At 42.5% G+C, this 22,680-nt stretch overlaps 1 protein-coding gene across 1 annotated transcript in view; it reads left to right on the top strand.

Moving 5' to 3' along the window:
- BCAM (basal cell adhesion molecule (Lutheran blood group)) overlaps positions 1-22,680 on the top strand; it is a 58,342-nt gene that overhangs the window by 20,017 nt on the left and 15,645 nt on the right. The window contains exons 2-14 of the mRNA XM_073570804.1: positions 1,784-1,908; positions 4,532-4,748; positions 5,590-5,660; positions 9,652-9,748; positions 11,318-11,500; positions 11,600-11,724; positions 13,849-14,008; positions 14,845-14,960; positions 15,046-15,187; positions 16,078-16,205; positions 17,049-17,184; positions 17,906-17,941; positions 18,340-18,475. Of these exons, the coding sequence (XP_073426905.1) occupies positions 1,784-1,908; positions 4,532-4,748; positions 5,590-5,660; positions 9,652-9,748; positions 11,318-11,500; positions 11,600-11,724; positions 13,849-14,008; positions 14,845-14,960; positions 15,046-15,187; positions 16,078-16,205; positions 17,049-17,184; positions 17,906-17,941; positions 18,340-18,475 (1,672 nt within the window). The remainder of the gene's footprint in view (positions 1-1,783; positions 1,909-4,531; positions 4,749-5,589; positions 5,661-9,651; positions 9,749-11,317; positions 11,501-11,599; positions 11,725-13,848; positions 14,009-14,844; positions 14,961-15,045; positions 15,188-16,077; positions 16,206-17,048; positions 17,185-17,905; positions 17,942-18,339; positions 18,476-22,680) is intronic.

Here is a 22,680-nt window from a genome sequence, read left to right as displayed (position 1 = left end):
TACCCAGTCTACGAATAGGATGTGGTGATTCCGCATGTGTTCATTGAACACATGCGGAATCACCGCATGTACAACAGGGGGGCGTCCAAAGTGCTACCAGTACTCAGTATGGAGACGTAGCCTAAGATTATACCCAAACTTCCTAACTAATCAATAGAACGGTGTACCCAAACCTCCTTTCTTGGAGAAGTATGAAGTGAGGGGCTTGTGTGCTACCGCCCCATTCATTGTCTTTAGCACTGATGGAAGTTGGCTATCTCTGTGTCAGTCCCAAAGCCACACTTGATCACTATTACATTCAAAGGTCCCCGAAATAGAGGCTCAAAACATTAATTTTAGTTATCAGTGCGGGGTCCCAGCAGTTGGACCCCCAGCAATAATACATTTAATGCCTATCTCATGGATAAGGTGTACATAAATAATCTGGTAAGTTAACCCCATTAAAGTGAATTAGGCCGAGCTGCAATTCCAAACACTGCCATGGACTCGAATGGCGCTGTTTTCTGCTGTATGTCCCTGGACACAGTGGTAGTTTTCGCTTTTGACCCCCCACTAACCTACATGCAGCACAGTTACTGTACATTAGCACTACTTCCATTCCTTTACATGACAACGACTTGGTCTACACGATACATTTCCTTCTCACGAGTGCTCACATTGCTCAGGTTCCAGTTGGATGACATATCATTTAAAGTGTTAATACCAATCATTCCAAAACTATATGGAGGTGGTAACGGGAGCTGCCATATGCGGAAATGTCCATTCTGATCATGTGGACTTCATTCTTAAGGTTACAGGATTGGTCTTTAGGCTCCTTGAATGTTCTTCTTTCCCTTCCCTAAAGCTGTGCGCAGCATCACATTACTCTCACAGTGGCCACTTCAGGAGAAGTGTAGTATTGTATGGCACCCATTCAAACGAGTGATCCTCCCACGAGGGCGAGAGGAATCAACTCTTTGTTAGTGGTAATCCGCTTTGGCATTTCACCCTCTTCTATGATGCCATATACCCTAATGAGTCAAATGGAAAAAGGCTTTTCCCAATAAGGCATCCCTGTAACACAACTGGACATTTTCTGTGGGTGAAAGTTCTGTATATTGAGAAGATATGGACACATCTTGTACTGTAAGTGACTTGTGATACTCTTGCACTGGGCATCGTTGGCCTCTTGTCTCCATCTTGCTTCATCTATTTTAATGCATTGCTTTATAGTAAGGTCTTGCCGACATATTATTGTCCCACTAATGAATTGGAGGTCAGAGGTTGGATAAATGCTATAGACCAAGGAGCCTGTCCATCAAATCCTGTAGATCTTTTGGGATAACTGGGAGATATGCATCTACTGACCTTTGTGAACGTGACTCATAGGTAGAAATATGCAGCAACATTCCTGCATCTGCGGTTGTGCCAAGGCCCTGCTTGACGATGCCTCTTCCAAGCAGAAGCAATGTATGGGACAACCCTTTGAACAAGGAATATAAAATTGTACCAGTAATCTGGAATAAAATTTCAGTATCAAATGATCGATTAATAGAATTGACAAAGGTGGTGCAAAGAATCTTTTATTTTTATCTGATCAAGGTGCCAGTTATATATTATTCCTTACCTGGTGGCATCTGCCAGTTATTGGTACCAACTCTGGTTCCAGTAATGCAATGACAACCTCAGCTCCAACTGAAACTGCTAGCTGCTCGGATCCTACATGAAAGGGGCCCCAAGAGTCATTTTATTGATGGTGTACCTGAATCTCTGTATTGAAGACCCTGTTTCTTCTCTTTCGCAGGCTTTCTCTGTGCAGTGACGGTTACCGTCCTACCAAGGGTTGAGGTTGAATTCGGGCATGAGGCCATATTCACGTGTAAACCGAAGTTCAGTGGGTCTCCAAAGTACAGCTTGGAGTGGTCTTATGTAAGTAGAGTGAGATCAATGTCTATATGTACATCTACGAAAAATATTATCCCCTTCATAGCCCCCGACCCCCTTGTAGAGACGTTAATGACAAAATATGCAATGAAATGTGCAGCATGGATCAAGCAGAGCATTTTCATTTTCTGCTGCAAAGACATGGTCATCAGATGGCTTCTCAATTTGAAGGCCAAAAAACAATCAATCAAATTAAAAGACAGAATTCAGTCCTGAGTTCCCCTGCCATAAGCATTAATCTTCAGACGGCCGAGCAAGAAGAAATTATTCTTGCCAACTAGACACTTCTCTTAGGCCTCATTCAGATGTCAGTCAATTTTCACATATGCAAGAAAAAAATTGGTCCAGGTGTTTTGGGTCTGAGTTTCATCAGCGTATGGCTATTTTTTTTTTACAATGTGCCTACGCACTAACACGTTACCTACCTGGTTGTTTTGCCCGCAGATGATCTGTGCCGGCAAAGGGCGATCACTGACAACTCATGCCGGCGATTCAGTGGCTTCCGCTGATGTCAAGTCAACAGAGCGTCAACAGAGCAGTGGCTCCTTCCCTGTTCTTATGATGGGCTCCCCGCTGCCTAACTGCAGGGAGCCCACTGTCAATCAGCATGACACCAGCAGTCCACAGAGCCGCCCTAAAGAGGAAAAACTGCTCTATTGATGTGGATCAGTAGAATTGATCAATGACGCCTCTTCACCGGCATTGGTGAAGCTGTCACAGTTAGCAACTACCTGCCTGTTAGTTTTTAAGCACATAGTAAAAAACAAAAAATAATTCCTGGATAACCCCTTTTACGGCCGGGGTCACACTTGCAAGTGTGATGCGAGAAACTCACACAAGTCTCTCGCATCAATACCCGGCACTTGGACCGGAGTGTGCGGCTGCATGTATTTCTATGCACACTCTGGTCCCAAGTGCCGGCGGCAGTGCCGCGTATTGATTGCAAGAGACTTGCGCAAGTTTCTTGCATCACACTCGCAAGTGTGACCCTGGTCTAAATTTTATTATATGTCAGCTTAGAAAAAGTTTTGAGAGATAAGAGATCTTGACAGATTTGATTGTCAACTTATTCTGCAGCCCACTGTGTACTATGATCCATAAAGGCTGCAGAAAATAAATGGTCCTAAATTTTGAATAAAACCATATTGAAAAGTAACAAACAGGCATGCATTTAAATGGAAAAAAAACACAGGGGTCCAGTTTAAATTTTGTCATTTACATTGAAATATGAAAATATAGAATCAAGATAGCAAAGTTTGCCTTTTTGAGCATCTGGCCAAGGCAGCCTTCTTTTCTTTTTGCAGTCTTTGCACAATTCATTTCAATAGGTGACATGAGATGGGGGATGGGTCCTAAGATCGGGGACCCCCCACAATTAACTTATCACCGGGGGACCTGCTACTTGCAAAAGAATTGCCCCTTAAAGTATTGTAGAAGCCATTTAAGAAACCCGGAATTCACTCTTGAGCAGTTCTTTGGTCCTTAGTAGCAATTTTGGTGTTACTTGTAATAAGAATGGAGGGTCCGCAGGAGACCCGTGTGGTGATAAGCCGTGTATTGTTTAGGAAGGGATTAAAGTGTCACTGCTTATTCTTTCCTTGCTTAATCTTTTCTTTTCTGGAATCACAAATATCAATATTTCATTGTTTCGGAATTCCGACTGTCGACAGGCCATTGTTCTGGCAACGAGAAAAGAGAGGATTTCAGTGTCACGGATGGTTCAGCTGAAAACTGGGGAATATTAGAAATGGGGACTAATTAGGAATTAGGGAATTATGAGGATGCAGATTCATCTGGACGAGACTGGGGGGAATTATCAAACTTTTTTTTAAAAGAAAAACAATTTTTGTTATCAGTAAGAGCCAATCATAGAGCAGTTTACATTTTTCATGAGAACTGAGAAATTAAAACTGCGCTTTGATTGGTTGTCACTGGAAAGAAAGACAGTTTATCTTTTGTATACCTTCATTAAAGGCGGTTTCCACCTTTGGGGACAGTTTTTTTTTACTGAAAGGCATGTATTCAGGGCACAAGCTGCCTGTCAGCAGGAGTTCACTGACAGATTCTCATTTAGCTCATTCTACACCCAGTAATAAAGAGTACAAAACGGAGGATATAGAGGTCAAACGGTGCAAAATTGTTATGGAAAAATATTTGTAGCTTGAAATATATGGATTTAAATGAATAATAATTGTCTCTAAAAGCCCATAATTAAAGGGGTTTTCCATGATTTTACAAATGCTGACCTAGAAAGTAGGAAATGTAAAAAAAAGAAAGGAAAGACGCATGACTTACCATATTCTTAGCATCATCACTGGTACCAGAAGTGATGATGTGTCGCCCATCAGTCACTGGATGGTTTGGACTGGACCAGACCGTAATTTTCTCACACCAGGACCCAAATGGTCTGGTCTGAGCTTTCTACAGAGCTATTACTTTCTTAAAATCAGTGCTCAACTGAGATCAGAGACGTCATCCATGTATGACATATCGGAACGTGATAGATTCGTCCCTTTAAGAAAAACCTGTTATAGCGATAGTAATCACTGACCGACAATGGCTTCATGTAACTGAGCCTTTACCTTTATCCTTCATATTTGACCCACAGACAGATCAGGATGGACAAAGGAGTCGCATAGCCAGCTACACTGATGGGAAGACATCGGTATACCCGGGAACGCCGTTTACCAGCCGAGCGGCAATCAGGAGCGACAACAGTCTGGTCATAAGTGAAATCCGCATAAAGGATGAAAATCAATTTACTTGCAGAGTGAATGCAGGGAGTGAAGGGACGGGTGAGGGCAACACTCTGCTGAAGGTTTATGGTGAGTACAGACATCTAGTAGATGGGTAAGGCTGATTTGCACTCAGCATCATTACCCCTTATATCCTATATACTAGAATGAAATCCCTTTTGGAGAGGTTAAAAACTACAAATATTAGTGAATTGTAGGCCATATCCCATGAGGAATGGGCTAGAATCCCCAGGAATGTTGTAAGATATGTATCACATTTGCATCGGGTTACAACAGCCAGAAGTGCATCGGGTTACAGCAGCCGGAAGTGCTGTACTAAATACTGAAGACACTTGTCATTACAGAATTTACAGAAACTACTTGTTAGATTAGTTCATTATTCTCACTTGACCAGTTTATTGTAAATTGGCTGAAAGTTTGTACAGTTTGCTAATATACCAAATTTGCAATTGGACGGTTAAATAATTGACATTGGAATTGTCTAACACTAAAAATCGAAACTAAAAAAAGGTTTCTATCGCTTGCAAAAAAAAAAAGATGGATCCCTACTATTTAATTTACAGTAGAAAGGATACAGAATATATTATCAAATAATTCAATTTAATGTACTGTATAAAGCGACATGATATAACATGAAATACCATATACTGAAGAATAATGTAATTAAGTACAATGTGTGTAATATGATATAAAGTATTGCTTAATATAATATATACGTTTTTGTGTTCATTTTATAAGGAAAATATGGTGATGATAATGTAAAGTCTAATAATATAGTATAGGTTAATATAATAGAATGTAAATGATGCAAAATACTGAATACTTTATTATAATATAATATTATTTGGTGGAATACACGGTATAATTTTCTTTATGCTTTGTACTAATTTTCTTTAATTTTTGCCTTTAGTGTCACCTTCATCCCCGGAACTTTCTGTGAGCACCCAAGTATTATCTATCACGGAGCCTATAGCAGCAGAGGTAATATAATGCATTCTGATGGAAAGTTTCTTCCCTGTACCGTATATGTATGCTGTTCTTTCTAGATTCTTGTAGAAATATATAACTTATTATGACTTAGAAACGGGTGCCCCAATGGGAAACTAGTGACTTTGAAGCACAGTTCACAAACTTTACTGTGCTCTTTCTTAAAACTGATATCCAAGAAGTATCATTTCTCCTTGCGGAGAATGACATGCTAAGCATGTTGAGGTGAGGAGACTTAAAGCCGCAATGCTCCTCTGGGAAATATGCTAATTATGCAAATTGTCTCTTCAGAGAGGAAGAGGACTAGAACTCTAGTGCCACCTATTGGAGGTAGCAATCCTAAAAGTCAATGTTGACCCTGTAACGAGCCTAGTTACATGACTTAGAATAAAAGCCAAGCTAGAATCTCCATTTGCAGACACTGTGTTTCAGGGTACTGCCCCTCATCAGTGCAAAGTGGGAGATCTGGTTTGGCTGTGAGAGAGGCGTCTGACCGATATCCAAGAAGTATCATTTCTCCTTGCGGAGAATGACATGCTAAGCATGTCGAGGTGAGGAGACTTAAAGCCGCAATTCTCCTCTGGGAAATATGCTAATTATGCAAATTGTCTCTTCAGAGAGGAAGAGGACTAGAACTCTAGTGCCACCTATTGGAGGTAGCAATCCTAAAAGTCAATGTTGACCCTTTAACGAGCCTAGTTACATGACTTAGGATAAAAGCCAAGCCAGAATCTCCATTTGCAGACACTGTGTTTCGGGGTACTGCCCCTCATCAGTGCAAAGTGGGAGATCTGATTTGGCTGTGAGAGAGGCGTCTGACCGATATCCAAGAAGTATCATTTCTCCTTGCGGAGAATGACATGCTAAGCATGTCGAGGTGAGGAGACTTAAAGCCGCAATGCTCCTCTGGGAAATATGCTAATTATGCAAATTGTCTCTTCAGCGAGGAAGAGGACTAGAACTCTAGTGCCACCTATTGGAGGTAGCAATCCTAAAAGTCAATGTTGACCCTTTAACGAGCCTAGTTACATGACTTAGGATAAAAGCCAAGCCAGAATCTCCATTTGCAGACACTGTGTTTCGGGGTACTGCCCCTCATCAGTGCAAAGTTTCTTAAAACTGGCACATTAGTGAGTCACTGTGGCCATTCCTGCTGTAACCCCACACATAGGCCTTATCTTCATCGTGGCATATGTCACTCTTCTGTGGGCACTTGACAACTTTGGCGAGACTCCTTCGTCTTCCATCACTCTGATAAGTTGGAGGTTACTCTTAGCTCATTAGGATTCCTCCTCACCTGGTGTCACTGCAGTAACTCGAATTCCCTCTTAACGCCACTCTACTCACCATGGTGTTCAGCTTCTCAGCATATTTCATCCATTTGGCTTGTAGGGGATGGCCCGTCACCTGCAGAGATTAGGTTCCATGGCCTATCTTGTACAAACAGCCTCTATATCAGGCAGCTCCACCCACCATTCTTGGCCTGAATTTTGGTTCCCAGCCTATTTGTTCAGCTAGTGTCCAGTTTGTGCCTTGTGTGTTTGTTCCTCCCATTTTTGACCCCGCTCGTGTACCCGTCCTGTCTGACCTCTCCGCTTCTGATTTCCTCTACATATCCTTAACCGGTGCTGCCTGCCCCAACCTTGGACCATTTAACCAAGTCTTTGACTTTGCCCTCCTGTATCGCGTACCCATGACTCTGACCATCCTTCCGATGGACTGCCCTAGTGTGGCATATGGTGTTTACCAGCAGCCCAGCCTATCATCACCACCAGAGGTTTAGTGAAGACCCGGTAGGCACCTAGTCATGCCCTTCCAGAGTAAGCTCGGCCCATGGTGCAGTGGATCCACAGGCAATAGTGTTCAGTGTTACACCTGGGATAGTCACAGAGGTTTTGTCTCATCCAGAGACGTAGCCTGATGTGGCACTCAATTTTTCCATCACTCACCTACACATACAGTGCCTACAAGTAGTATTCAACCCCCTGCAGATTTAGCAGGTTTACACATTCGGAATTAACTTGGCATTGTGACATTTGGACTGTAGATCAGCCTGGAAGTGTGAAATGCACTGCAGCAAAAAAGAATGTTATTTCTTTAATTTTTTTTTAAATTGTGAAAAGTTTATTCAGAGGGTCATTTATTATTCAACCCCTCAAACCACCAGAATTCTGTTTGGTTCCCCTAAAGTATTAAGAAGTATTTCAGGCACAAAGAACAATGAGCTTCACATGTTTGGATTAATTATCTCTTTTTCCAGCCTTTTCTGACTATTTAAGACCCTCCCCAAACTTGTGAACAGCACTTATACATGGTCAACATGGGAAAGACAAAGGAGCATTCCAAGGCCATCAGAAACAAGATCGTGGAGGGTCACAAGGCTGGCAAGGGGTACAAAACCCTTTCCAAGGAGTTGGGCCTACCTGTCTCCACTGTTGGGAGCATCATCCGGAAGTGGAAGGCTTATGGAACTACTGTTAGCCTTCCACGGCCTGGACAGCCTTTGAAAGTTTCCTCCTGTGCCGTGGCCAGGCTTGTCCGAAGAGTCAAGGCTAACCCAAGGACAACAAGGAAGGAGCTCCGGGAAGATCTCATGGCAGTGGGGACATTGGTTTCAGTCAATACCATAAGTAACGTACTCCACCGCAATGGTCTCAGTTCCAGACGAGCCTGTAAGGTACCTTTACTTTCAAAGCGTCATGTCAAGGCTCGTCTACAGTTTGCTCATGATCACTTGGAGGACTCTGAGACAGACTGGTTCAAGGTTCTCTGGTCTGATGAGACCAAGATCGAGATCTTTGGTGCCAACCACACACGTGACGTTTGGAGACTGGATGGCACTGCATACGACCCCAAGAATACCATCCCTACAGTCAAGCATGGTGGTGGCAGCATCATGCTGTGGGGCTGTTTCTCAGCCAAGGGGCCTGGCCATCTGGTCTGCATCCATGGGAAGATGGATAGCACGGCCTTCCTGGAGATTTTGGCCAAGAACCTCCGCTTCTCCATCAAGGATCTTAAGATGGGTCGTCATTTCATCTTCCAACAAGACAACAACCCAAAGCACACAGCCAAGAAAACCAAGGCCTGGTTCAAGAGGCAAAAAATCAAGGTGTTGGAGTGGCCTAGTCAGTCTCCTGACCTTAACCCAATTGAAAACTTGTGGAAGGAGCTCAAGATTAAAGTCCACATGAGACACCCAAAGAACCTAGATAACTTGGAGAAGATCTGCATGGAGGAGTGGGCCAAGATAACTCCAGAGACCTGTGCCGGCCTAATCAGGTCTTATAAAAGACGATTATTAGCTGTAATTGCAAACAAGGGTTATTCCACAAAATATTAAACCTAGGGGTTGAATAATAATTGACCCACACTTGTATGTTTAAAATTTATTAAAATTTATCTGAGCAACATAACTTTTTGGTTTGTAAGATTTATGCATCTGTTAATAAATCCTGCTCTTGTGTGAAGTTTGAAGGCTCTAACTTATTTGCATCTTATCAAACCTGCTAAATCTGCAGGGGGTTGAATACTACTTGTAGGCACTGTAGCTCCTACACCTATTACTTGCATGGCAGGAAGCAGAGGCCTATATGCTCTCTGGTACAGCTACACGGACAACCACATCCGTCTGAATCAAATCCCACGTCAGCACCAATCGGCCAGCTGCACTCTTGTGCCATACAGGTAACACAACTTTGTTCACAGAGCCACAGGAACACTGTCCGGAGCCATCGGGCAAGCACATCTCGGCACATTTTCCTATCACTGCCTACTCAATCAATGTATCCCAATACACCACACGTCATCTGCGCTTATATTAGGTGGTACAGCCAATATGGTTAAACATAACATTAGCAAGAGTGAAACATTAATGGTGGAATTTGGCTCTTTTAGGAGTGTATTAAGACAGTCTGTTTCACCCCTCTGATATACTGTTCCATTCCTTCTCCAAAAGTCAGTTATCTTCTCTTTTATATGTAAGGTTGGTACATGCACCAGCAGAAATTCATACCCAGCACCCACCATCGAGTGGTACAGAAATCAAGCCTCACTGAATGCTGGAGCTGAAAAAACAGCAGGTAAAGTGGAGTCAGCAATATTAATATGATGTAATATTAAGGGGCCAGTATGTCTGTGCTGCACACTTACCATTTATAGCCCACTGATTACAATAGGAATTGTGCAATGCTTCATTTCTATTGCAGTGAGATTTTAGAGGAATTAAAAACATATTCCAACTTTTCCCAAAAATGAAGAAATCTTGCATTTTTCACACTGTCAGTTAGACCTAACAATAGACTCATATGTCCTGTTTTGAAAAGAAGACTCATCAGCAGCTTCCTTCAAGGATTACAAAGATAACACCTGTATATACAATAGGTAATAGGTCACAGCTCACCTCCTCGTCCTGTACAATGACTGATAATACCTCAATATACAGCAGATAACACAGGATCCACCATTCACAATAGATGATGTCACAGCTCACCTCCTCCTGTAAAATGACTGATAATACCTCTATATACAGCAGATAACACAGGATCCACCATTCACAATAGATGATGTCACAGCTCACCTCCTCCTGTACAACGACTGATAATACCTCTATATACAGCAGATAACACAGGATCCACCATTCACAATAGGTGATGTCACAGCTCACCTCCTCCTGTACAATGACTGATAACACTTCTATATACAGCAGATAACACAGGATATACTATTCACAATAGGTGATGTCACAGCTCACCTCCTCCTCTTGTACAATGACTGATAACACCTCTATATACAGCAGATAACACAGGATCCACCATTCACGATAGGTGATTTCACAGCGCACCTCCTCTTGTAAAATAACTGATAACACCTCTATATTCAGTAGATAATATAGGATCTACAATTCACAGTACATGATGTTACAGCTCACCTCCTCCTCCTGTACAATAACTGATAACACCTCTATATTCAGTAGATAACACAGGATACACCATTCACAATAGTTGATGTCACAGCTCACCTCCTCCTCCTGCTGTACAATGACTGATAACACCTCTATATACAGTAGATAACACAGGATCTACAATTAACAGTACATGATGTTACAGCTTACCTCCTCCTCCTGTACAATGACTGATAACACCTCTATATTCAGTAGATAGCATAGGATCTACAATTCACAATAGGTGATGTCACAGCTCACCTCCTCCTGTACAATAACTGATAGCACCTCTATATACAGAAGATAACACATGATCCATCATTCACAATAGGTGATGTCACAGCTCACCTTCTCCCCCTGCATGTCTGGGTAAACTGTCTGCTATAACTTAACTGGTCAGAAACAGTTCACTGCAGCTTATGCACATTTTTCTTTCTGTACAGAACAGGATGCTTGAGTCTAGTATTTGGCTTAGTGGCCAGTGGGAAAATTAAAATATTCATTTATTTTTTATTACAATGATATGAGAAAAATAAAAACAAAAATATCATCAAATACTTTGTAAAAAAATACATATAAGATAAAAAAAATAAGTTGAACAATAGACCATTTAGTTATGACACTTTCTTTTGAAGCATTCCGAGTGACGACCCCCTCATGGTGTCAATTTTTGGGATTCGTCTTTAATAAAACTCTTGTCTATAAACAGATTTATATGCTTCTTCCCGAACCACCACCGAGGCGTCTGGCTTGTACACGGTCTCCAGCACTCTCTTCCTGAAGCCCACCAAAGCTGACGTTGATGCGTTATTCTCCTGTAAGATTGTGTTCCCCCTACCAGGGAGCACTTCCAGTACCATGGAGTCCAAGGAATTCGAACTGTCTCTCCACTGTAAGTAAGACCTGATGGCACCCATCGTCCTGCCTCGTCTTGGAATATGTTTTATAATGTAATGTCCATTTCATTTTTTTTTTTTTAATTTGTTCCCAGATTACACCGAAAATGTCAAGTTATCCGTTTTACCCGATCAGCCCCTTAAAGAAGGCGACCGAGTGACTCTCCGGTGCGAAGGAGACGGGAACCCGGCACCGACTTACTTGCTACAAAAAAAAAAGGTGTTTTGAGTTGAACACTTGGAGCTCGAAAAACTAAAAGAGAAACAGCACCACTTTGGTGCATAGGATGGGTCGGTATTGCAACTAAGTCCTATTGAAGTGAATGAGACTGGCCAGTAATAGCCCTCCAAGCAGCTTAGATGACTGTCAGACAAATTATTGTTTCACAATCTCATCTAACTCCCTCATGCTTATCTCAGGATGCACAAAAATAGAAAACATCTGATCCCTATGTCCTTTTATCATCATTTGTCAAGGTCCCCCATACACAGGAAACTGTTGGTTGAACCCACGGTATTGGTGGGTACCACCAACGTTTGTCTATTGTGTATGGGGGGGAACTTAAGGGTTTACAAAAAGGTGGTTTTGACACAATTTTTTTTCCTTGATATATAGTTTTGCATTCCTTTGAGCTGCAATGCTGAAAAAATCCATGAATGAAGAGTGGTGCTGTTTCTGGAAGACAGCAGCTAAGCAAAAATTTCTCAAAAAACTGTGTGCACGTAGGCAAAATTCTTCTCAATACCTAAAACTCCTCAAAAACTTGGAGGTTCTGCTTAGCTTCTGCTCCAAAAACTTGACAAAGAAATTCCATATGCACAAACCCAAACGCTATCTGCACTCAAAGTTTTTGAGTAGTTTTTGGAGCAGAAACTGGGCGGAAACTGATCAGAAGCTGTGTAAGACCATGTTCACACATTCAGTATTTAGTCAGTATTTTACATCAGTATTTGTAAGTCAAACCCAGGAGTGGGTGAAAAATGCAGAAGTGGTCACGTGTTTCTATTATACTTTTTATACTGATTGCTCCACTACTGATTTTGGCTTAAAAATACTCATATAAAATACTAGACTTGTGCACGGGACCTAAGGCTTTGTGCACATTGAGTCTTTTTGTGGAAACTGATAAGGAACTCCAATATTTTAAGAACTTTGTGTTTTTTGAGGATTTGGAGAGTTTCCACTCAGGTTCTGATCCAAAACTTTTTTAAAAAAAAACCTCTGTGTGCATATAAGCCAAATTCTCTTCAAAACTTAAATCTCCTCAAAAACTTGGAGATTCAGCTCCAAAAACTCAGCAAAACGACTCCATGTGCGCATACCCTAAAGCAGGATTGGGGATTTTTTGGAGCAGAAACTCTCCAAGGCTATACGCAGATAGAGTCTGAGCTGAAACTGAGAAGGAACTCCCAGTTTTTGAAGAGTTTTTTTTTGAAGATTTGAAGAGTTTCTGCTCAAAACTTCTCTCTGTGTACGTATACGCAAATTTCCTACCTCAAAACATAAAAATCCTCAAATATTTGGAGGTTCTGCTTCAAATACGCTGCAAAGAGACTCCATATGTACATAGTCTAAGGATATCAGAGTTTTTCAAGCAGAAACTGATTGGAAACTCTACAAATCATCCTCCAAATCTCAAAACTCTTTAAAAACTTTGCTGCAGCTCTGCTAGTCTTCTCAATGATGAGGAAGTGCTGCATCGTCGTCGCTATTCAGGAGCTCTGGCTTGTCCTAGCTCCAAACATAGATTTTTATTTCTGTACGCTGTAGGTAGTAATCTGTCAATCGATGGTCCAGGATCGGTTACACAGATATTATCCTTTAGAGGACGGGACAAGTTGCAGGAGATATATTAGTGATTTTAGCAAAACTACAGCAAACAGCCCAGTAAATTTCCAAGCGCTGGAATCAATGTATCTGTCCCAATATTATGATGCCCTCAAATTGGGAAACAAAAACCTGGTGACAGATTGAGATAGGTCATAAATATTCAATCAGTGGGGTTCAATCGGTCGCACCCCCTCAATCAGTCAATCGAAGGAAGGTGCTGCAGTGTTTTAGAAGTTGCACAGCTCCATACATAGGGTAGTGGCTGTGAAAGTTCCTACAAGCTCTCCCCTATTTACTTGTATGTCATAGAGCTTGCAGTACCAATCATTGCCACTATACAATCTATGGCGCTGTGTCACCTTTGATCAACTGATCAGTGATCTCTGATTATGAACTGTTCAAAAGATAGGTCATTAGTATCAAGAGTCCCAGAAAACCCCTTTAGTACCCTCCTTATATTTTACTATTTCTCCAGTCCTGTTGTTCCTCTCCGTGATCGCTTCCATATTGCAGGCTGACGGATCTGTGGATGATTTGAACTCTGCTCTCAATGGAACTTACGTTTTCCAAAACATCTCTCGAGAGGATAGTGGGACTTATACCTGTGAAGCTCTGGATTTTGACAGCCCTGAAGACATTGAGCTCAAAAAGGAGATAGAAATCGAAATTCATTGTAAGTGAGAAGTATCTGCTGGCAAGTTATCCTTCTTTTCCCATACAGATCATATGCATGCTTTGAGAAAGTGGACGTGCATGTGTTGGGGGATCGAGAGACATGGCTGTTGGCCAACAGCTGCTTGACATGTATGGCCATCTTTAGGGGCTCTGAGTAAGTGGGACCCTCCCCTTTTAACTCTTACTGCCCTTGTATGGTGTGTCACTGACTAAGAACGCAGTGAGATAGCTGTATAAATCAGACTGAAATTTAACTGCAATGCAAGGACTGGCCGGCAGCTTACCCAAGCCGAGCATGAAAGCTGTGTAGAAATATATGCAGCTGTCAAACTCGGCTTGGGGGACCCACCGGCCAGTCCAGATAGATTTCGGGCCAATTTATACTGTATCTATCTTCGCCTATGCCTAATAAAAATGTTTTCTGTTGTGTTGCTTTAAGAGGATTATCGGTGAAGGTCTGGCCCAGACTGATCGGCAGGGTGGGGCACTTTATCCCATTAACATGAAGTACAGGTGTGCATTCTCCACCTCTGCACAATCCATTCCCTATGGGGCTGTAGAGCCCTTGGCTTTTTCAAGAAGACTCCTAGAGAAAGAATGGAGCGGTAGTTGGGCCGGTACACCGTTGTGTAAAACGCTCCATTGGGAATAAAAATTCTCCATTCAGCCATTCGGTGTAGGTCCCAGGTGTAAGATACTCACCAATCAGCAAGTTATCACCGAGACTTTCTACACTTACCTACATGAGACATAGAAATTTCCTGAGCCTGAACCATTCTGCAGAATAACTTTCTCTCTTTTTTTATAACGTAGCATCCAATTTTGCTTCCGCAGACCTAAATCCTCTCTCTCTCATCCCATCTGGACAAGTTCGACCCTCTGTTGGTGATGACGTTCCCCTTACCTGCATAGGTGATGGCTTAGAAAGACCCGACTTGGTCTGGAAGAAGGTAAAGCTCTGCCCGCTCCTGTCTGGTGTCAACTTATCTATTCTCTTTGGAATAGCTGACAAGCTTCTGTTCGTTCCTCTTACAGGGGGATGTTCTTCTCTCTAGCAGCAACAGGCATCGGTTGCGTAATTTAACATATACCGACTCGGGGGTTTATACTTGTGAAGCTACCGTGCCCTCCGTGCCAGGTCTGCGCAAAGAAGCGAGTATCACAATTGTTGTGGAAGGTAAGCTAGACTAACCTAAATTGACTCTACAGCACCTTCAGGGGTTGTATGTGATTAGAAATAAGGATCATTCTTAGTTCTTTTTTCAGAACAGCGCCACCATTTTCTATTGGCTGTGTGGGGTATTGCAGAGTAACAAAGTTTACTTCAACAAGGTTGAGTTGCAAGACCAGACCCAGTTTTTGAACAAAGATGGCATTGTTTCTGGGACAAAAAAAGAAAGACAATTGATTTTTCTTATCCAATTTAATGAGCTGTTACTGCACATTTAAATATATGATGAGACCATACACCTAAAGTCTTCAATTAGTTTTGATTGAATCGTGTATGGGGTTCGGCTGGTGAGCTCTCAACCGATGTCTAAAACTGGGGCCTCAAAGTCCACTCTAAGAGTAAAGTGGTAGTGAGCATGTGCAACCATCACTGTAAATGGAGTAGTGGTCGCACATGCTCAGTGCCAGTCCACTCTCACAGAGGACTTTGAAATATCTGTTCTGATTAAAAGTGGCGGAATTGGACCTCTAGCAATTATATATCATCTATTCTGTGGATAGATAATATATGTTTATTGGACAACCCATGTAAGTCCTTAAAGGCTCTCCTATCATGTAGCTGGCAGCTATCTAAGCCAACTCTCCCATACACAAGAGCGTTCCTGTGTTCTCTATGAGAGTGCCACCACCAGCGGGCTCAACAATCTGCAGTTGGACATGCCGTATACTTAACTCGCCCCCACAATCAAGTGTCTGGGCCCCCCATACACATTAGACTCTTGACCGAACCTGTCTATCATCGGGTTCGGACGACATTAGTCTAACATTTAAGGTGGGCTTTATTATAGGACTTCACAAATCAAACAATCCATTTTTACCAATTATTTTCTTTTTTAGGACCCCCAGATCTTGGACCTGAGAGTGAATTAGTTGAAGTACCTTCTGAAGGACACACGTTAACATTATTGTGTTCAGCAACAGGATACCCGGAGCCTGAGATAAGCTGGCATCCACCGGAGTTGAAGGTTAGCATCTACACGCCATATAGAGGAAACAAATTTATAGACAGGATAGCCGATTGCAGCCATTTCTCCAATTGCCATCCTCAGCCCCATAGATTCATTTTTCATGCATTATTCTATATGGCAAGACGAACAAACAAATCAATTTTGGAAACAATCAAGCCAGACATTTCACTCGAAGAAAGGATGACCAAGCTATGACTTGCCTCCTTTGGACACATTATAATCATACGAAGAGAGCAGTCACCGTAGAAGGACATCATGGTTGGAAGAATAGAAGGAACAAGGCGAAGAGGAAGACCAGCAACCCTTGATACTATCAAGATGATGGTGGAGAAGTCCCTGGTCAACCTATCTAGGCTTGCACATTCTTTCTACAGATCGATCATTCATCAAGTTGCCATACCTCGGGATCGATCCGAAGGCCATGAAAACAAAAAAAAATTACAATATTGAAATGCCTTCATTATGAGTATAATTTAGTAAAAAGTACCATAACGTCCCAAGAAGCTCCCCCCCCTCCATTGCTAGCCATTACTCCTTTCATACGTTCTGACCCCCGTTGATCATGTGCCATGTTCATGTTTGGGAAAATCCATTAAGGATCCTTTGTTTTGAGAGCACAATTCACTCTTTTTGTCTCTATGATGCCTCTATGACTCAATGAACGGGACCTACGTGAGCAGTGATGACTCTAGATATGAGGCCACCACGATCCTTTGTTATGTGTCCGGTGGGCTTTGTGACCATTGCTTGACTACTTCCACCCTAACAATGCTCATTGTTTTCAGATTCCTCACTAATTCCATGTACTGTATACACTGATTGTTTTATTTCTTTTTGCAGCCTTCTCAGACTCTTTTTGGCACGGGTGTAAAAAGTGAGGTTGCTGTAAAGGTCACTTCCAAGCTTATTAATGATATTTCATGCACTGCAAAAAATCCACTTGGATCCAAAGAGAAAAAATTCAAGTTGAACATCTGTAAGTCTGGCTCAGGGAATCATGGGTGTATTTTAGTGAGTTCACAAAATATTATTTTACCATATAATTTATTTCGGCTTAAAGACTAAATAAACTTCTTTCTTTATTTAAATATCGCTCATGTTTTGCAAAGTTATGAATGATTGTAATATACTTCGTTACCTTATTTAGCCTGCTTCTCTCACAAACCCTTTGCTGCAGTGCTATTTCCATGCCCAGTACATGCTCCTTTAGAAGTTGCTTTGAACTGCTGCTCAGTGGGATCTCTACTCTGTTTTGCAGAGTATATAAATTCTCCTCTTTAAGCCTGTTTGATCTCCTCTGGTTCTCTGGTACCTGGATAGAAAAAATGCTGTGCTGGAGACTAGTCAGACTAGTTCTACCGCCTACTGCCCTGGAGTGACAGGTCTCTGCCTGTTTGCGCATGTACGCAGACACCTGTCACTCCAGGGCAGCAGGCATAGAGAAGCTGCCAGGGACCAAGCCACATGGGAGACTAGACTAGTCGGACCCACTTCTCCAACTAGTCTGTAGCATGGCTCGGTCACTTTAAGGTAGTTTTACATAAGGGTGCAGAATCCGAGTCCTTAGTGCCTATAATCCCTTTTTATGTATATAGTAGGGAAACTTTGACCAATGAATTACCAATGATGGATGTGTGTAATAATACTTACCGACAATGGGTATCACTATTGATGCAATGTTTCTTCTTTTTCTACAGTAAGTATGGTGGCCCCAAGCACAGCGCCTGCTCAAGGTATGTCTGTCTATCTATCTATCTATCTATCTATCTATCTATCTATCTATCTATCTATCTATCTATCTATCTATCTATCGAAATAAGAAAGCAGCACACCATAATTCAGTGCAAAGCTGTTTTTAATGGGCCATTGTGCGACATTTCAGGCTCTGTGTGTGAACCTTCTTCACTGCTGTTCGACAATCGTTCCACATGTAAGGATTGCCTGTCCCTACATAAATTGTTGCGGCTGCCCGGATAGCACCTTATCCCAGCACGTTCGCTCATCACTACTACTGACTAAACTACTTAGAATATCTCCCACCCGTACCGCCTTGCTTCTACAGCACTCATCACTATTTTTCCATTTCAGTCCAATCCTACTCGGCTCATGCTATTACCTTCATCTCTTGCAGAGCAAAGCGGTGGCAGCAGCACAGCCATCATTGCCGTGGTCGTCTGTGTACTTCTCCTACTCCTGGTGGTCGCACTTTTCTACTTCTTACAGAAAAAAGGAAAGCTAGCGTGTGGTCGATCTGAAAAGCAACCGTTGTAAGTGAAGTGGGCAGAATGTGCTTGTAAATTGGGGTTGGCGGAAATTCAAGTGTTAAATGGAAACAAGTTTATAGTCTATCTGAAAGTGAATGTAAACTGCTGTATATACAGTAAATGTATGCAGTAAGCTCCTAAGCTCCCCCTAGTGGTGGCTGAAGACAGGCAGAATTGTGTCATTTTGCTCTCAACTCTCCAATATCTGAGCTTGGACCTCCCTACTGCATAGGTCCCACAACAGCTGTTCCTGATGTATCTTCATCCTCAGATGTTCTTTAAAAATTGTTCCTCCTGATGGTAGCTACACTATATGGAGAGATGTATTTTGCCCTACCTATTTATCATTGAATTAAAGTTTTCATTCAATCCCATTGCCCCTTGCCGTATTACATCTGGCCCCCCTTTCCTGATGTATAACATCCAGCCTCTCAGTCCTGGTGTGTAACATCCAGTCCCTCACTTCCTGCGTATAACATCCAGTCCCTCACCTCCTGTGTATAACATCCAGCCCCATTCCTGCCCCCGATGTACAACATCCCGCCCCTTGCCCCCCGGTGTATAACACCTGCCCCCCACTCACCCTCATATATAGCATTCGGCCTCCACCATCTCATCTGCCTTTACTGAAAGGACAGAATTGCTGGTTGGTGCAGAGCTCACTGATACCAGCACGGTCCTGTAATAGGACCCACCAGTCTATAACAAGTCCATTCACGATATTTCTTCCCCACAAAATCTTCCCCATCACCTGTGACTGATAATATTGAGAAGTGGAAAGAACGTCAGCAACTCAGCCACGAAGTGGAGACCCGGTAACATTACAGAGAGGGGGCCGAGTGCTGAGGAGCAGAGGACAGAAAAGTCACCAGCGCTCTACTGACTCCATAACTGCAATGTCCAGACCTCCTCTGGTATAACATCAGCACAAACACTGCACCCACACTGGGATTTTCATGGCTGAGCAGCTGCATGTAGCCTTACATCAGCAAGCACAATGCCGAGCGTCGGATGGAGTGATGTAAAGCCGCCATCATTGGACTCTGGAGGAAACGTGTTCTGTGCAGTGACGGATCACACTTCTCTATCTGGCACCTGATGGACGAGTCTGAGTTTGGTGAAAGCCAGGAGAATGTTACCCCCTGACTGCATTGTGCCCACTGTACAGATGGTGGAGGAGGATAATACTATACGTTAATTCTTCAGACCCCTTAGTTCCAGCAAAGGGGAAACTTAATTCCTCACTACAAGACATTGTGGACAATTGTAGCTTCCAGCTTTGTGGGAACAGTTTGTGGAAGACCCTTTTCTGTTCCCTATGACTGTGCCCAGTGCACAAGGTCCATTCAGACATGGTTTGGAGAGTTTGTTGAGAGAACATGAGCGGTCGCAACCCAGTCCAACACCTTTTGGGATGTTCTAGACTGGAGATTGTGAGCCCGACCTTTCGCCATCATCAGGGTCTGACCTCACAAATGATCTTTTGGATCCCACAGACCCTTCTAACATCTTGTAGAAATCCTTCCCAGAAGATCCGGACCTGTTATTACTGAAGAGGAGCAACGCCATATTAATGCCTATGGATGTAGAATGGGAGGTCAGAAAAGCTCCAGGAGGTGTAATGTAGAGAGGGCACATACTTTTCTCCATATAATGGATATTTATGCCAATAAGTTTCATCTATCTTTGCTTGGAGTCCTCCATAATTATAGCATTGTCTGCTGGGAGTGCTGGAGTTTCACACATATACGACAAGCAGATATCTTACGAAGCCTTCCATAGCTTAAATGCCGCTCTTCCTATTTGGCAGCTCTCGCTATTTTTTTTTTCTGCCGGTCGACAGCTGTGCTTGGTGACTCCCCACCATTGTATTTGCCAGAATTAAATTGCGAGCATCTGTTTTCTTCTATCATGTACTGTAAATGATATAATCGTGCCTGTGACATCTTTTTTCCTGCCCGGCCGTGTGAAGCATACGCTGCTCTGCTTCCTTGCGCTCATCCATTGTACATAACAGGCTTGTAGGTTATGAATGGAAATGCCAATTTATCACACAGCCTGGCACGTGGCTTCCGACAAAAACCTGAAGGCTACATTTCCCACTTTAACCCTTTCCAAAGTCATACCTACAACCAGTCTCGGACTGGGGTACCAAGGGTCCGCCAGTAACCAACTCCAGGGCCACACTTTTCAGCTACATGCACATGTGACATTATCCTCAATCACAAATTTGCATAACAAAGAACTGGGTAGATTGTTAAATGAATAAGATGCCGCCTTTGTCTGTACATAGTGATTCAAGTATATTGTGCCAAGTTATGTTCATATAAGGGTGGGCCCACCAGAGGATTCTCCAGTTCTCCAGTAGGCCAGTCCAAGCCTACTTACAAGCAGTGGTATACTAATAATGGGAGCATGGGTGGCAGTGGCTCCTTGGCACTCAAGCCAGAGGAGGCCGAATTACCCTTCATTATGGCCACATAAGCCCAGCAGTGGTATATATGGCACATGATAGCTGGGGATACAAATTTTAAATTGGCATTCGAAAGCTTCGGGCTAGGTTCACACATCACTTATTTAGTGCTTAGATTTTTTTGCAAGTAAAATCTTCAGCATCTTACGATATCAAAAAAGTGCAAGAAAATTAGTTTATGTGGAACTTTGTTTTTAATCCCCGGGATGACAATTTCTGTTGCAGTAATTAAACCTTTTGAATAGAGATTTTACCCATTATTGTCAATAGGAATTCTAAATCTGCAGGTTATAACACTGGCCTTGCAGTGTTTTATTGCCTTTTTTAGGGTGCATCGCCACAGCAAAAAGCACACAAAATGCATGAAAAAGTGCAGAAAATATGCACTTATTTTAGATGATGCAGATTTCAGCTTAGTAAAATCCATACTACCGGTTCTACATTGCGTATTTGATGTGGATTTTCTGCGCAGTTTTGCTTCCAACAGACCTCATCTAGACATTGCTGTGCATAAATTGAACTGCGGTGTGGATCTTAAAATTTCAATTCTTTGAGCAGAATCAATGTGGGTTACAACAAAATCCCCAGCAAATTCTACATTGTGCTAGATCGTCTCTCTCTGCTGCACACGGAGGTAGGCACAGGAACGCTGTCTCTTTAAGTATCTCACTCGTTAGCAAAAATAAACACTAGCCTTTCTGACCTAAAGGGAAACAAAACATACCATACAGCACAGTCCATGTTGTAGCGGGGATCCGCTCGCTCAGGAGATCAAACATACACCAGTTTGGCTTTCCTTATCCGGACACATACCACTGGAGTTTCTCTCTCCAGGCCTACTGAACCCTGAATGCCTCAGAAGGCTGACTATTTACATCCTAGACGCCACCCTGGGGAGAGGGGATATGGTGAACAGCCTCCCACCCACTCTTCAGCTGATCACTTAAAAACCTAATCCTTAAAATGGCTGATTAACCCCTCTCACCACTTAGTGTGCTGGAGCAAACTTACAGGTTTCATATCACTGAAGCTAATAGCCTCAGTGAAACATATCTCCCCTCCAGTACTTTGCCAGTGACTTTTTTTACAGCATTAAGAATCCTGGATTTTGTTCCAAAAATTCAGAAACTGAAGTTGTCTGCTCGCCACACGCCTGGCTTTAGAAATCATGAGTAACCTACTGTTATCACAGGAGGAAGTGGCATCCAGTCATGGCTACGCCAGAATAAGAGGACATGTATAAGTATTACACTCCCATTTGGATCCACCAGATTGGGAGCTGCCCTTTAGTAGCACATGGTTTGTAAAGGTGGTCCTATATTTGGCCCACCCCTCTAATATGACATATGGGAACCCCTGACATGCTGCACATCCCTTTTGAAAGGACCAATCACCTCTCCTGACAAACTCGTCTTATAACGTACATGTATTCTCATAAAATAAGAATTGTATTGTTTCTCCATTCCTTTGTTGCAGAGCATGCTCCTTTTACAGTGTATGCTATATGTTTATGGATTTTCTGCAACTATCCATAAACCCAGTAGGGGAGGTAATAAAAAATTTGACTGAGGGTCTCTTTTCGAGCAGCGGGGGAATCATAGATGGCTATTTTTGTGACATTTTAAGCGACTATGATATTTATATCTGTGGCTAGCTTTTCTATTTTGGAAAGGCAGCCTCGTTTTGTGCATTTTTTCCCACAGGAAAGACGTTCTAACTATAGCTAATTTATCCT

The sequence above is a fragment of the Dendrobates tinctorius genome, unplaced genomic scaffold (assembly GCF_039654945.1).
Source record: "Dendrobates tinctorius isolate UK_male_01 unplaced genomic scaffold, ASM3965494v1 ptg000028l, whole genome shotgun sequence".
Lineage (NCBI taxonomy): Eukaryota > Metazoa > Chordata > Amphibia > Anura > Dendrobatidae > Dendrobates > Dendrobates tinctorius.
This window is presented reverse-complemented; position numbering and strand designations above follow the sequence as displayed.